We start from the raw sequence: 13,616 nt of genomic DNA on the forward strand, positions 1-13,616 counted from the left end.
TCCTTCTTTTCTCCCTTCTCCCTCTCTCTCTCATTCTCCCTCTCTCTCTTCTCCTTTTCTGCTGCCCCCCCTGACATAGACACATGCATACATTTGAAAGTAAGCTTTTCATTTTTTTCCTGCTCTGATCTGGCTATGCTTATCCTTCTCTCTCTTTCTCATGGCTCTCCCTTGTCCTCATCTCCTCCTGCGCTTAGCAGCTGCAGCCTGACGCTGTGACACATGAGCGCTGCACTGGCTGTTGGATGTAAGATGATAGGGGATCAGGATTGGTTGGGGGGGTGAGGTTTCCTTTGGATTCCCCTGGGCTCCGTTACCTGGATTGACTCTGTGCTGCAGTAGAGATTTGTCTGATGGGAAGCCAGATACAGAGAGCGGAGTGGGATGGAGAATGGGAGGCCTCCGCAGACAGAGGAAATGTGTCTATAGGAAGGAGGGAGGGCCTCTATGCATACAGGGAGAAAATTCAATGCAAACAAGCCCTTTTTATGTTAGTGTTTATACTGTACAATAACTTACATATGTATACTGTACACTGTACAAGGACTTACATTTATAATACAGGAGCTGTAGTCTCTACTGGCAGTTACCAATGCAGTACATGTATTTTTACTGCGTAACGCGTTAAAGTGGTTGTAAAGGTAGAAGTTTATTTTTTTTAGCTTAAAGTGACAATAAAGCTTAATTAAAAAAAAAAAAAATTTGAATAACAAACATGTTATACTTACCTGCTCTTTGTTATGGTTTTGCACAGAGCAGCCCCAATCCTCCTCCTTTTCTGGGCTTTCCCGACGGCCCCTTTAGGCTCCTCCTGTTGGGCAAGTGCCCCAATGGAAAGGCAATTTCCATGGGGGCATCCATGCGTGCTCGCTCCCAAGCCGCCCTATCTGCATCTATTGTGACAGAGTTCAGCTCATGCTCAGCCCTGCCCCCCGCTCACTTGGCACAGCATTTAATTGATCGCAGCAGGAGCTGATGGCTCCTGGTGCTATCAGTCTGCCCAGGGAGGAGAGAGACAGCGGCGAAAGCCGCTGCTCTTGTGCTCATCACTGGATCGGATTAGACTCAGGTAAGAATAAGGGGAGGGGGGGCTGGTGGGAATTCAGCAGCACAGAACTGTTTTTTTTTAACATATGCATGAAGGTAAAAAACCTTAAAGCGGAAGTAAACCCATAAATTTAACAGTTTAAAAAAAACTGTTCTGTACTGCCGAATTCCCCCCAGCCCCCCTTATTCTTACCTTAGTGTAATCCGATCCAGTGATGTGCACAAGAGCATATGGCAGGAATGTAACTGTCAAACCATCCAATGGCTGGTGTCATAACTGATCACATGTGCAGCAGCATGGCAGTTGAAGATTAAACAGAGGCCAAGATGGCAGCTTCCTTGGCTGAAAACCATAGAAGGGCTTACTTCCACTTAAAGGCTTCAGAACCATTTTAATGCATTCTCTGCATTAGGGTAAAAAACCTGAGCACAGGATCTCCCCCATCCCCCCCATCCCTAAATACTTACCTGAGTCCAATCTTGAACCAGTGGGGGGGGGGGGGGGGGGTTGGACGAGCCACGCTGTGTGTGTCAATGGGCACACAGAATGTGGCTCAGAATTGATCCTGCCTGTGGGTCCCCATAGTAAATGTCTATGGGGGCAGGGGTAGATGCCAAGAGCACCGGAAAGTTACCCAAAAGAGGAGGACTGGGACTATTCTGTGCAAAACCATTACATGTTTGTTATTTTTTTATATGTTTACAATAACTATAGCATACCAGCCCTTAGATCTGGTTGCTGCATTAAATGTATTTTTAATTTCATCCAGTGATCCTGCCAGAGAATAAACTGCATGTTGTTTTTTTTTCTCAACCACACATACACTTTAACCACTTCCTTACTGGGCACTTAAACCCCTTCCTGACCAGAGGACTTTTTGCGATTCGGCACTGCGTCGCTTTAACTGATAATTGCGCGGTCGTGCGACGTGGCTCCCAAACAAAATTAACGTCCTTTTTTCCCCACAAATAGAGCTTTCTTTTGGTGGTATTTAATCACCTCTGCGGTTTTTATTTTTTGCGCTATAAACAAAAATAGAGCGACAATTTAAAAAAAAAAAAACATTTTTTTACTTGTTGCTATAATAAATAGCTCAATTTTTTTTTTACGTTTTTTTTTTTATCCTCAGTCTAGGCCGATACGTATTCTACATATTTTTAGTAAAAAAAAAAAAATCGCAATAAGCGACTGGTTTGCGCAAAAGTTATAGCGCCTACAAAATAAGGGACAGAATTATTATTATTATTTTTTTTTTTTACTAGAAATGGCGGCGATCTGCGATTTTTATTGGGACTGCGACGTTATGGCGGACACATCGGACACTTTTGACACATTTTTGGCGCCATTCACATTTATACTGCAATCAGTGCTATAAATATGCACTAATTACTGTATAAATGTGACTGGCAGGGAAGGGGTTAACACTAGGGGGTGAGGAAGGGGTTAAATGTGTACCCTAATATTAGTGTTCTAACTGTGGGGGAAGGGGGGTGACTGGGGGGGGTGACCGATCTGTGTCTCTATGTACAAGAGACACAGATCGGTCTCCTCTCTCCCCTGACAGCACCGCTGTCTGCGAGAGCCGGGAATGAGAGATGATCTCATATGTAAACATCGTAAACATATGCACAGATCGCCTAGGAAACGGCCGCTCCGATTGGCCGTTCACGGCGATCTGTGACTGGCTGTGTCCAAGGGACACGGCCAGCACAGCAGTTCCCCGCTGCGCGCTCGGGAGCGCGCGCGGGGAACGTTCAAAGGGGCGGCCGTAAAAAGACGGCCTGTTAGAGATTGGGAGCCGCGCTGAGGCCGTACAAAGTCGTACGGCCGTCAGCAAGTGGTTAAGGGCCAATTCACACACCAGTGTTTTTTTACATGGAAGAATGCCAGTCACCACTAGGACACATAGTAAACAATCTGTGTGTCCTATTAACACGGCCCAGATTCAGGTAGATTTGCCCCTTTTTTACGGAGGCACGCTGCCCTGCACCCCCGCAAATTTCCTGCGCTACCCGCGATTCACGGAGCAGTAGCTCCGTAAATTGCATGTGCGCTGTGTAAACTTGCCCTGCGTAAGGGCGTCTAATGTAAATGATCCCGTAGGGGGCAGGAATCATTTAAATTAGGCGCGCTCCCGCGCCGAGCATAGAGCGCATGCTCCGTCGGGAAACTTTTCCGACGTGCATTGCGGCAAATGACGTCGCAAGGACGTCATTTGCTTCCAAGTGAACGTGAATGGCGTCCAGCGCCATTCACGAATCACTCACGCAAACGACGTGAAATTCAAATTTCGCGACGCGGGAACGACGGGTATACTTTAGCATTGGCTGCCCCTACTATTAGAAGGGGCAGCCTTACGCTAAACACGCCGTACGGAAACAACGTAACTTGCATACACAGGGCTCGCGCAACATTGTGAATCGGTGTTAGTATGCAATTTGCATACTATACACTGAGCACAACGGGAGCGCCCCCTAGCGGTCATCGCAAGAATGCAGCCTAAGATATGCGGGCATAAGAGCCTTATGCCGCGCAGATCTTAGGCTGCAGTCGGCGTAGCGATGTTCCTGAATCAGGAGCATTCGCTACGCCGGAGCAAGTAAGCAATTGCGCTGTGTAACCTATGGTTACACAGGCGCAATTGCTTCTTGAATCTGGGCCACTGTAACACAGTCCAGAGCTGCACTGCAGTGATCTGCTATAAAATTTAGCATTTTATTGCATTGTTCCAAGCCAGATTGCATGAGAATGAAGTGTCACTTTTTTGTACTTCAAATAAAGTTAGTACAAAAAAAAGGAGCTGTTGATGTGCTGAATCATGCACCACGGCGCCCCCTACCGCTGGCTCACTGCAGCCAGAATGGACAGTTGCTGGACAGTACACTGCTAAAAATATATTTCCTTCCTTCTTTATAACAGTTTTTTGCTGAATCTGCAGGGGGGAAATCTGCTTAAAGTATACCTATATCCAAGACTTATTTATTTATGATTTATTTATTTTAATTGCATAAAGTTAGACCCTCTGTTTGTTTTTTATTGCTGTCTGTGCCCCTACCAGTAAGATACCTCCTCTCCATAAGTCTCGGTCACCATTATCACTAGGACAGAAAGTGATGGTAAATCGTTATGTCAGAAAGCATGAATCTATGCTCTCTACATCTACATTAGACAAGGTGATGGAGATTTTTATGCTCTCTCTATGCTCTCTACATCTACATTAGACAAGGTGATGGAGATTTTTATGCTCTCTCTATGCTCTCTACATCTACATTAGACAAGGTGATGGGGATGTGTATGCTCACTCTATGCTCTCTACATCTACATTAGACAAGGTGATGGAGATTTGTATGCTCTCTCTATGCTCTCTACATCTACATTAGACAAGGTGATGGAGATTTGTATGCTCTCTCTATGCTCTCTACATCTACATTAGACAAGGTGATGGAGATTTGTATGCTCTCTCTATGCTCTCTACATCTACATTAGACAAGGTGATGGAGATTTGTATGCTCTCTTTATGCTCTCTACATCTACATTAGACAAGGTGATGGAGATTTGTATGCTCTCTCTATGCTCTCTACATCTACATTAGACAAGGTGATGGAGATTTGTATGCTCTCTCTATGCTCTCTACATCTACATTAGACAAGGTGATGGAGATTTGTATGCTCTCTCTATGCTCTCTACATCTACATTAGACAAGGTGATGGAGATGTGTATGCTCTCTCTATGCTCTCTACATCTACATTAGACAAGGTGATGGGGATGTGTATGCTCTCTCTATGCTCTCTACATCTACATTAGACAAGGTGATGGGGATGTGTACGCTCTCTACATCTACATTAGACAAGGTGATGGAGATGTGTATGCTCTCTCTATGCTCTCTACATCTACATTAGACAAGGTGATGGAGATTTTTATGCTCTCTCTATGCTCTCTACATCTACATTAGACAAGGTGATGGGGATGTGTATGCTCACTCTATGCTCTCTACATCTACATTAGACAAGGTGATGGAGATTTGTATGCTCTCTCTATGCTCTCTACATCTACATTAGACAAGGTGATGGGGATATGTATGCTCACTCTATGCTCTCTACATCTACATTAGACAAGGTGATGGGAATGTGTATGCTCACTCTATGCTCTCTACATCTACATTAGACAAGGTGATGGAGATTTGTATGCTCACTCTATGCTCTCTACATCTACATTAGACAAGGTGATGGGGATGTGTATGCTCTCTCTATGCTCTCTACATCTACATTAGACAAGGTGATGGGGATGTGTATGCTCACTCTATGCTCTCTACATCTACATTAGACAAGGTGATGGGGATGTGTATGCTCACTCTATGCTCTCTACATCTACATTAGACAAGGTGATGGGGATGTGTACACTCTCTACATCTACATTAGACCAGGTGATGGGGATGTATATGCTCTCTACATCTACATTAGACAAGGTTATGGGGCTGTGTTTGTTCTTAGACATGGTCAAAGGATCTTTTTGCTCTCTACATTTCCATTAGATATGTTCAGGGGACAGTGTTTCTCTAAGTTTTTAACAAAATGAAACATTGTAACTAACTTCCTTCTTAAAGCAAAGGGATACACTTCTGTGTGTAAATGCAGGAAGTTTAACCACTTAAAGTCCAAATCTTTTTCTGACACTTCTTTCTTAAGTTAAAATCAATATTTTTTGCTAGAAAATTATTTGGAACCCCCCCAAACAGAGACAGTAGGGCAGTGATGGCGAACCGTGGCACCCCAGATGTTTTGGAACTACATTTCCCATGATGCTCATGCACTCTGCACTGTAGTTGAGCATCATGGGAAATGTAGTTCCAAATACATCTGGGGTGCCAAGGTTTGCCATCTCTGTCATAGGGTGTTTGCTCTGTACAGCTACTGTAGACATGGTCATGAGGAATTGTTTGTTCTCTACGGTTATATAAGACATGGTCAGGGGGTTGTGCCTAATTTCTACATTTTGTCTACGTCTCTGTTAGATGCTGTAATGGGGCTTTATTTACTACCATATGTGCTGTACATCTACATTAGTATTGTGTTTTCTCGCTACATCTATATTATACAGTAATACAGTATGTCATTACTCGCTACCTTAGACATGTCACTGGGCTATGCGTTCTCGATACATCTCAGGGATGTTTGGCACTTAGTAGTGCTGTGACCTCCACCATCTATGTCCAGCGTTGTATTTTTCTCCTGCAGCAGCTGAAAGTAGACTTCTCCTCCTCTCCCTTTTGTCAACATTCAGCTGCCACAGTAGGAAAATATAGGGGATCGGTACTAATATATGCCACCCCTCCTTTCCCTGTTATTCTTGCTTCTGTTGCCGGGTCCCCCATGTGCTCCCTTGCTCCCCCTTCCCCCCATTGTTTTAGGATGGAAGAGCCCTGTAAATATGTCAAATGCATATGTGTTGGAGCTTTGGAGTGCACACCCTAATGCAATAGGCTTCGCACACCTATGATCAGCATTATGTGCAGCCAGGGCTCATTCTTGTCTAAATCTCCTGTGTATTGTGAGGCTTTAATGTCTTTGTTTGATCCTCAGCAGGGAGAAGAAGAGCCCAGGGAGCAGAAGAACAAGGAGGAAAAGCACGACATTGGGGGGTCCATAAAGAGAGTGGGACGACCAGGCAGGAAACGAAAAACAGAAATGGTGAGTAAAACAAAAGCACATGTTGACAGAAATATGAAAGCTGCCATTACTGACCTCTGCTTTGGAAAATGCTGTTTGCCTGGCTTTCCAGCTGATCTAGATGTATTTAATACTTCTTGAATCACTGACCCAGAACAAGAGTGTTGAATAACAGAACTGCTATCACTTGGGACTTGGGAGGTACTGAAAAAGGAGCGACAGCTTTTAACGTGGGCCTATCTGGAAAAATAACGTGGGCCCATCTGGAAAAATAACGTGGGCCCATCTGGAAAAATAACGTGGGCCCATCTGGAAAAATAACGTGGGCCCATCTGGAAAAATAACGTGGGCCCATCTGGAAAAATAACGTGGGCCTATCTGGAAAAATAACGTGGGCCTATCTGGAAAAATAACGTGGGCCTATCTGGAAAAATAACGTGGGCCTATCTGGAAAAATAACGTGGGCCTATCTGGAAAAATAACGTGGGCCTATCTGGAAAAATAACATGGGCCTATCTGGAAAAAAAACGTGGGCCCATCTGTAAAAATAACGTGCGCCTATCTGGAAAAATAACGTGGGCCTATCTGGAAAAATAACGTGGGCCCATCTGGAAAAATAACGTGGGCCTATCTGGAAAAATAACGTGGGCCTATCTGGAAAAATAACGTGGGCCTATCTGGAAAAAAAACGTGGGCCTATCTGGAAAAATAACGTGGGCCCATCTGGAAAAATAACGTGGGCCCATCTGGAAAAATAACGTGGGCCTATCTGGAAAAATAACGTGGGCCTATCTGGAAAAAAAAACGTGGGCCCATCTGTAAAAATAACGTGCGCCTATCTGGAAAAATAACGTGGGCCTATCTGGAAAAATAACGTGGGCCCATCTGGAAAAATAACGCGGGCCTATCTGGAAAAATAACGTGGTCCTATGTGGAAAAATAACATGGGCCCATGTGGAAAAATAAAGGCTACGCTATTATTAACTATAGGTCTGAATTGTGTAAGGTAAAGATACATAGGTAGATTCACGTATGGGCGCCTAACTTTAGGGTGGCCTAGCCTAGCCTTTTTAGGCTACACCGCCGTAAATTAGTTAGGCTAGTAGTGATTCACAAACCACTTACCTGCTAATCTACGGCGGTGTAGCCTAAAACGAGCGCGCGTAAGGGCGCCTAATTCAAATGACTTGGAGGGGGGCGTGTTGTATGGAAATGAGGCTTGACCTCACGTTTTTTTACATTTTTTGACACTGCGCATGCGCCGGGCGACTACATTTCCCAGTGCGCATTGCGGCTAAGTAGGCCGTACGGGCCTATTAATTTTGACGCGCACGTAAACGACGTAACTCCCGATTCGCGGACGACTTACGCAAACGACGTTAAAATTTCGAATTTCGCGGCGGGAACGGCGGCCATACTTAACATTGGCTAGTCCACTAGAGCATAGCTCTAACTTTAGGCGGCCTATCCCTTACTACGGCGTAGGCCTGGCGTACGTTCGTGAATCGGCGTATCCCCTCATTTACATAATCTACGCCGGCCGCAATGGAAGCGGTCAGCAATGGAAGCGGTCAGCCAAAACATTGCAATCTAAGATAGGACGGCCCAAGCCGTCCTATCTTAGATATGTTTAAGTGTATCTCTGTTTGAGAATACACTTAAACATAGGTCGGCTTAGATTCAGAGTTAGGTCGGCTTATCTGTAGATAAGCCGGCCTAACTCTTTGTGAATTTACCTAAAAGTGGATAGAATGGGACACCATTCTACATTTTATCAGATCTTTTTATTAGCATGTGTGCTCCGTGTATAGGAGACTTCCCATCATTCCTTGTCCTAGTGACCTGTTAGGAAGTAAGGGGAGAAATCTCCAACATGGTGGCATACACCAATAAAAGCCTGGCAATGGCTCTACCTCCTACCCACTGGACTAAACAGAGTTGTATTTCTGTCTGTGTCCTGATTACAAAATGATACTCACTTCCTTTCCCACTGAGCACACAGGAAGTAAGTGGACTTTGCCCATTCTTTGCAAAATTAGAAATACAAGTTTGGTGTGGAGTTGGGTTTTATTTTTTTTCCTGTGGATCGGCGGCTACTTTTATCTTTATTCTTCAGTGTTGACCCGCATTCGTAACCATATAAAATGCAGAGTTTCAAAGAGCTAGAAAGTAATGAAATCAGCGGTTTATTGTTCAAGTGGATTCAATACTGGCTTTGGTGAAGAACCGTGTTCTGGTTTGACTCTGTGAAATTCAATATTGAGCCTAATGAAATATTTAAGTCATGATTTATTCAGAGATATTATAGAGCAGCTGCCGTTGCTGTTACTGTACTGGCAGGTCCGTTACCCAGAGTCACCTATGACTTCTGTACCTGACCTTTGAGAGTCAATGCTAGGTTTTGTTATCTGGTGCTTTATGCATTTACTTCATATGTCCAATGCTAGTGGTCCTGAGTGCCATCTTACAGATGGCATCTCACAGAGGGAGGTTATAGAGTAGTCCTTTTCAATCAGGCTTCACTGAACACCAATATAAGGAGCATTCTCCTTACTGACCACCAATGTAAGGAATATTCTCCTCACTGATCACCAATGTAAGGAGCATTCTTCTCACTGACCACCAATGTAAGGAACATTCTCCTCACTGATCACCAATGTAAGGAACATTCTCCTCACTGACCACCATTGTAGGAGTGTTCTCCTCACTGACCACCAATGTAAGGATTATTCTCTCCACTGGCCAACAATGTAAGGAGTGTTCTCCTCACTGACCACCATTGTGAGGAGTGTTCTCCTCACTGACCATCATTGTAGGAGTGTTCTCTGTGATACATTTGCCTATATGTCTCAGTTTAATTCTCCCTGCTTGCCATTGTGATTACCATCCGGTTATTGAAGTGCTAATGTCCCCTCACTATTTCTAAAGGTTAATTGATCTATTGTGTTGTGTGAAGGAGATCTGTGTTTATGTGGCTTGTGTTAATTATTCTGATTGCTTCATTGTGGTAATTATCTCTCTATATGCGGGGTCGAGTTGTCTAGTTAATGTATTCAGTACAACTAGTACTCAACTCCACTGATGTCATTATCTAAAGAAAATGTGTTTTCAGACTCGGCTCCGTCGTGTCTGCCTACTCATCTGTATGGAAGCCCCAGTGTGAGGGGGGCGGAGATTTGTCATTGTAACAGTTTTGGAAATGACATATAAGCTGTGTGTTATAACATTAAACTCTGTCTTGTTCTAGCAGTAAGCCTGGACTAATGTGTGGCTTAATGGGCGATCTCAGGAATATTCCTCCTAGTGGAATATTGGGGTGATGTTCTTATGGAAGAAGGGAATCTTTGACGGGGATATCATACCAATACCATCACAAATTGGTTGGCAGCAGCGTGATTTTCTCTTCTACTCTCCTTCACACCCGGTATTCCAAGCAGACACTGGAAGAACTACTGGAAGTTCGTGGAAGGATTGCTAGCAACAAAACCGAACGGGTCATCATAGCAGAATCAATGGAGATAGACCAGGAGGACGGGATTGCAGCAACGCCAGCAGTACAAGAGATGGAGAGACCAGTGATTCAGGAGGAGGAATCGCCAGCCAACAAGCTAATGAGAGAGAAGCTAGCATGGTTCGGCCTGAACCCAACGCCGGATGTGGTGCTAAAAGTGATGGACCTGTTAGTAAACGCAGAGCTACAGAAGGCTAAACAAATAAGAGATGCAGAACTACAGAAGGATAAACAGATAAGAGACGCAGTTAAAACTGGCAGCAGTCCAACAAGCAGCCGCACATTCTCCAAACAGTGAGTACAGCACAGCAGACGCAAGGAAGATTCCGTTTAGCGCTTTTAAAGCTTTTGATGAAAAGGACTGTGAAATTGATAACTACCTGGCAGATTTTGAGCGACAATGTAACCTGCACCGAATAGCTAGAGGAGAGTGGGTTGCAATATTGTCAGGCAAACTGTCAGGCAAAGCTTCTGATGCTTTCCGGACCGTGCCAGATCAGGATATCCATAGCTACGCCCGGGTTAAAGAAGCGCTCCTGGCTCGTTATGCAGGAACCCCAGAGTCCCACCGACAGAAGTTCAGGGACTCACGCAAAACCACGAAAGACTCTTACGCGGAATGGGCATGCCAGTTGTCCCTGTCGGCCTCTAACTGGGTTAACAGCAGCCAGGCCACCACCGCAGAGGACATTTTGCAACTAATGCTCCTGGAGCAATTTTACAATCACATCCAGACGGACGTCAAAGATTGGGTGAGAGATCGCAGGCCCATGACTCTACCAGAGGCCGCAAAGTTGGCGGATGAATATGCGGATACTCGCAAGACAAACCAGGTCACACCACGGGTACAACCTCCACGACCAACGGTGCCCTCACACCCACCAGCCGCTAGATACCAACCTCCTAACAGACCGGTGACATCTAGCCCTCGCTATCCACGCCAGGAGGACAACGAACAACGCTGCTTCCGGTGCAAACAGCTGGGTCACTTGAAGCAGAATTGCCCCCTGAACGACAACACCAGGTCAAATTGGTCTCAACCGGGGTACCGCCCACCAGCAGCAGCCCATTGTGTAGACTCGGCTTGGGATCTCCAGGAGCTGGGTCCGGAAGAACCATTGGACACCATTTACGAAGTCCTCACGGTACAATCTGGTATTACGGACAACAGGGAACACCATTGTCAGCTGGTCATGGGCGACAGCCATGAGCCGGAGGGGCCCTGGAGGGAGCTGGGCAGAAAGAGGCACCGCCGGCTACCCCCCAAGAAGAAGAGGTCCTGGAAGCCGTATAACAAGCTGACCTGGGAGGAGAAGAAGCGACTGGAGGAGAGGGAGTCGCAGCGGGCGTCCCAGATGCGGGCCGAGATGTTCGCCAAGAGCCCACCGGTGGCCCCTTACACCACCACCCAGTTCCTGATGATGAAGGACCACCTGGAGAGCCTGCAGAACATGAGCAAGCAGGAGCTGATCCGTGAGTACATAGAGCTGGAGGAGTGCATAAGCCGCATGGAGGAGGAGAACAACCACCTGAGGTCACAGCAGGCTGACCCCCCCAGGCTCCATGAACTGGAGATGGAGCTGGAGAAGCTCAAAGAGGAGAACTGGCGGCTGCGGAGGGAGCAGAGGGTGGCTGACCCTATGGGGCCCTGATTCCTCCCCCCCCCCCCCGAACTCTGAGCACCGGTGCTACAGCATTTCAACAAATATAACTTTTTCTTTTTATGAATCTCCTGTGATTGTCACTTCAGAGCCATAACCTGCCCCTCCCATAGCGGGACACCTAGATGGCGGCGCACAGACCCATTCGCCGTCTTCACACTGACTTCTGGTGACTTTGCAGATCGCACAAAGACTTGGGGACTGACCGGCGTGTGATCTGACGACCCGGTGGCATACCTGAGTCTGAAGCAGTTGCCAAGGGAGGTCAGTCATGCCAAACGGAGTTAACCTCGGACTAAAAGCTCTGAACCCGTCAACCCTACTGGACCAGGGAAGGTCCAACCGGGTTTTCCGGAGCAGGGAGAAAAAGGGGGGCCATTGTGATACATTTGCCTATATGTCTCAGTTTAATTCTCCCTGCTTGCCATTGTGATTACCATCCGGTTATTGAAGTGCTAATGTCCCCTCACTATTTCTAAAGGTTAATTGATCTATTGTGTTGTGTGAAGGAGATCTGTGTTTATGTGGCTTGTGTTAATTATTCTGATTTCTTCATTGTGGTAATTATCTCTCTATATGCGGGGTCGAGTTGTCTAGTTAATGTATTCAGTACAACTAGTACTCAACTCCACTGATGTCATTATCTAAAGAAAATGTGTTTTCAGACTCGGCTCCGTCGTGTCTGCCTACTCATCTGTATGGAAGCCCCAGTGTGAGGGGGGAGGAGATTTGTCATTGTAACAGTTTTGGAAATGACATATAAGCTGTGTGTTATAACATTAAACTCTGTCTTGTTCTAGCAGTAAGCCTGGACTAATGTGTGGCTTAATGGGCGATCTCAGGAATATTCCTCCTAGTGGAATATTGGGGTGATGTTCTTATGGAAGAAGGGAATCTTTGACGGGGATATCATACCAATACCGTCACATTCTCCTCACTGACCACCAATGTAAGGAGTGTTCTCCTCACTGACCACCAATATAAGGAGTGTTATCCTCACTGACCAACATTGTAGGAGTGTTCTCCCCACTGATCACCATTGTAGGTGTGTTCTCCTCACTGACCACCATTGTAGGTGTGTTCTCCTCACTGACCACCATTGGAAGGTGTGTTCTCCTCACTGACCACCATTGGAAGGTGTGTTCTCCTCACTGACCACCATTGTAGGTGTGTTCTCCTCACTGACCACCATTGGAAGGTGTGTTCTCCTCACTGACCACCATTGTGGGTGTGTTCTTCTCACTGACCACCATTGGAAGGTGTGTTCTCCTCACTAACCACCATTGTAGGAGTGTTCTCCTCACTGACCACCATTGTAGGTGTGTTCTCCTCACTGACCACCATTGGAAGGTGTGTTCTCCTCACTGACCACCATTGTAGGAATGTTCTCCTCACTGACCACCATTGGAAGGTGTGTTCTCCTCACTGACCACCATTGTAGGAATGTTCTCCTCACTGACCACCATTGGAAGGTGTGTTCTCCTCACTGACCACCATTGTAGGAGTATTCTCCTCACTAATCACTAATGTAAGGAGTATTCTCCCCACCGATCACCAATGTAAGGAACATTCTTCTCACTGACCACCAATGTAAGGAACATTCTCCTCACTGATCACCAATGTAAGGAACATTCTCCTTACTGATCACCAATGTAAGGAACATTCTCCTTACTGATCACCAATGTAAGGAACATTCTTCTCACTGATCACCAATGTAAGGAACATTCTTC

The 13,616-nt window shown here is 45.8% G+C and overlaps 1 protein-coding gene across 6 annotated transcripts in view; it reads left to right on the plus strand.

Annotated features, from left to right (window-relative positions):
• LOC120936119 (DNA (cytosine-5)-methyltransferase 3A-like) overlaps positions 1-13,616 on the plus strand; it is a 337,730-nt gene that overhangs the window by 120,234 nt on the left and 203,880 nt on the right. For all 6 annotated transcript variants that reach the window (XM_040348239.1, XM_040348244.1, XM_040348243.1 and 3 more), the window contains exon 3: positions 6,628-6,735. In XM_040348239.1, coding sequence (XP_040204173.1) covers positions 6,628-6,735 — 108 coding nt within the window. The remainder of the gene's footprint in view (positions 1-6,627; positions 6,736-13,616) is intronic.

This window comes from Rana temporaria, chromosome 4, assembly GCF_905171775.1.
Source record: "Rana temporaria chromosome 4, aRanTem1.1, whole genome shotgun sequence".
Classification (NCBI taxonomy): domain Eukaryota; kingdom Metazoa; phylum Chordata; class Amphibia; order Anura; family Ranidae; genus Rana; species Rana temporaria.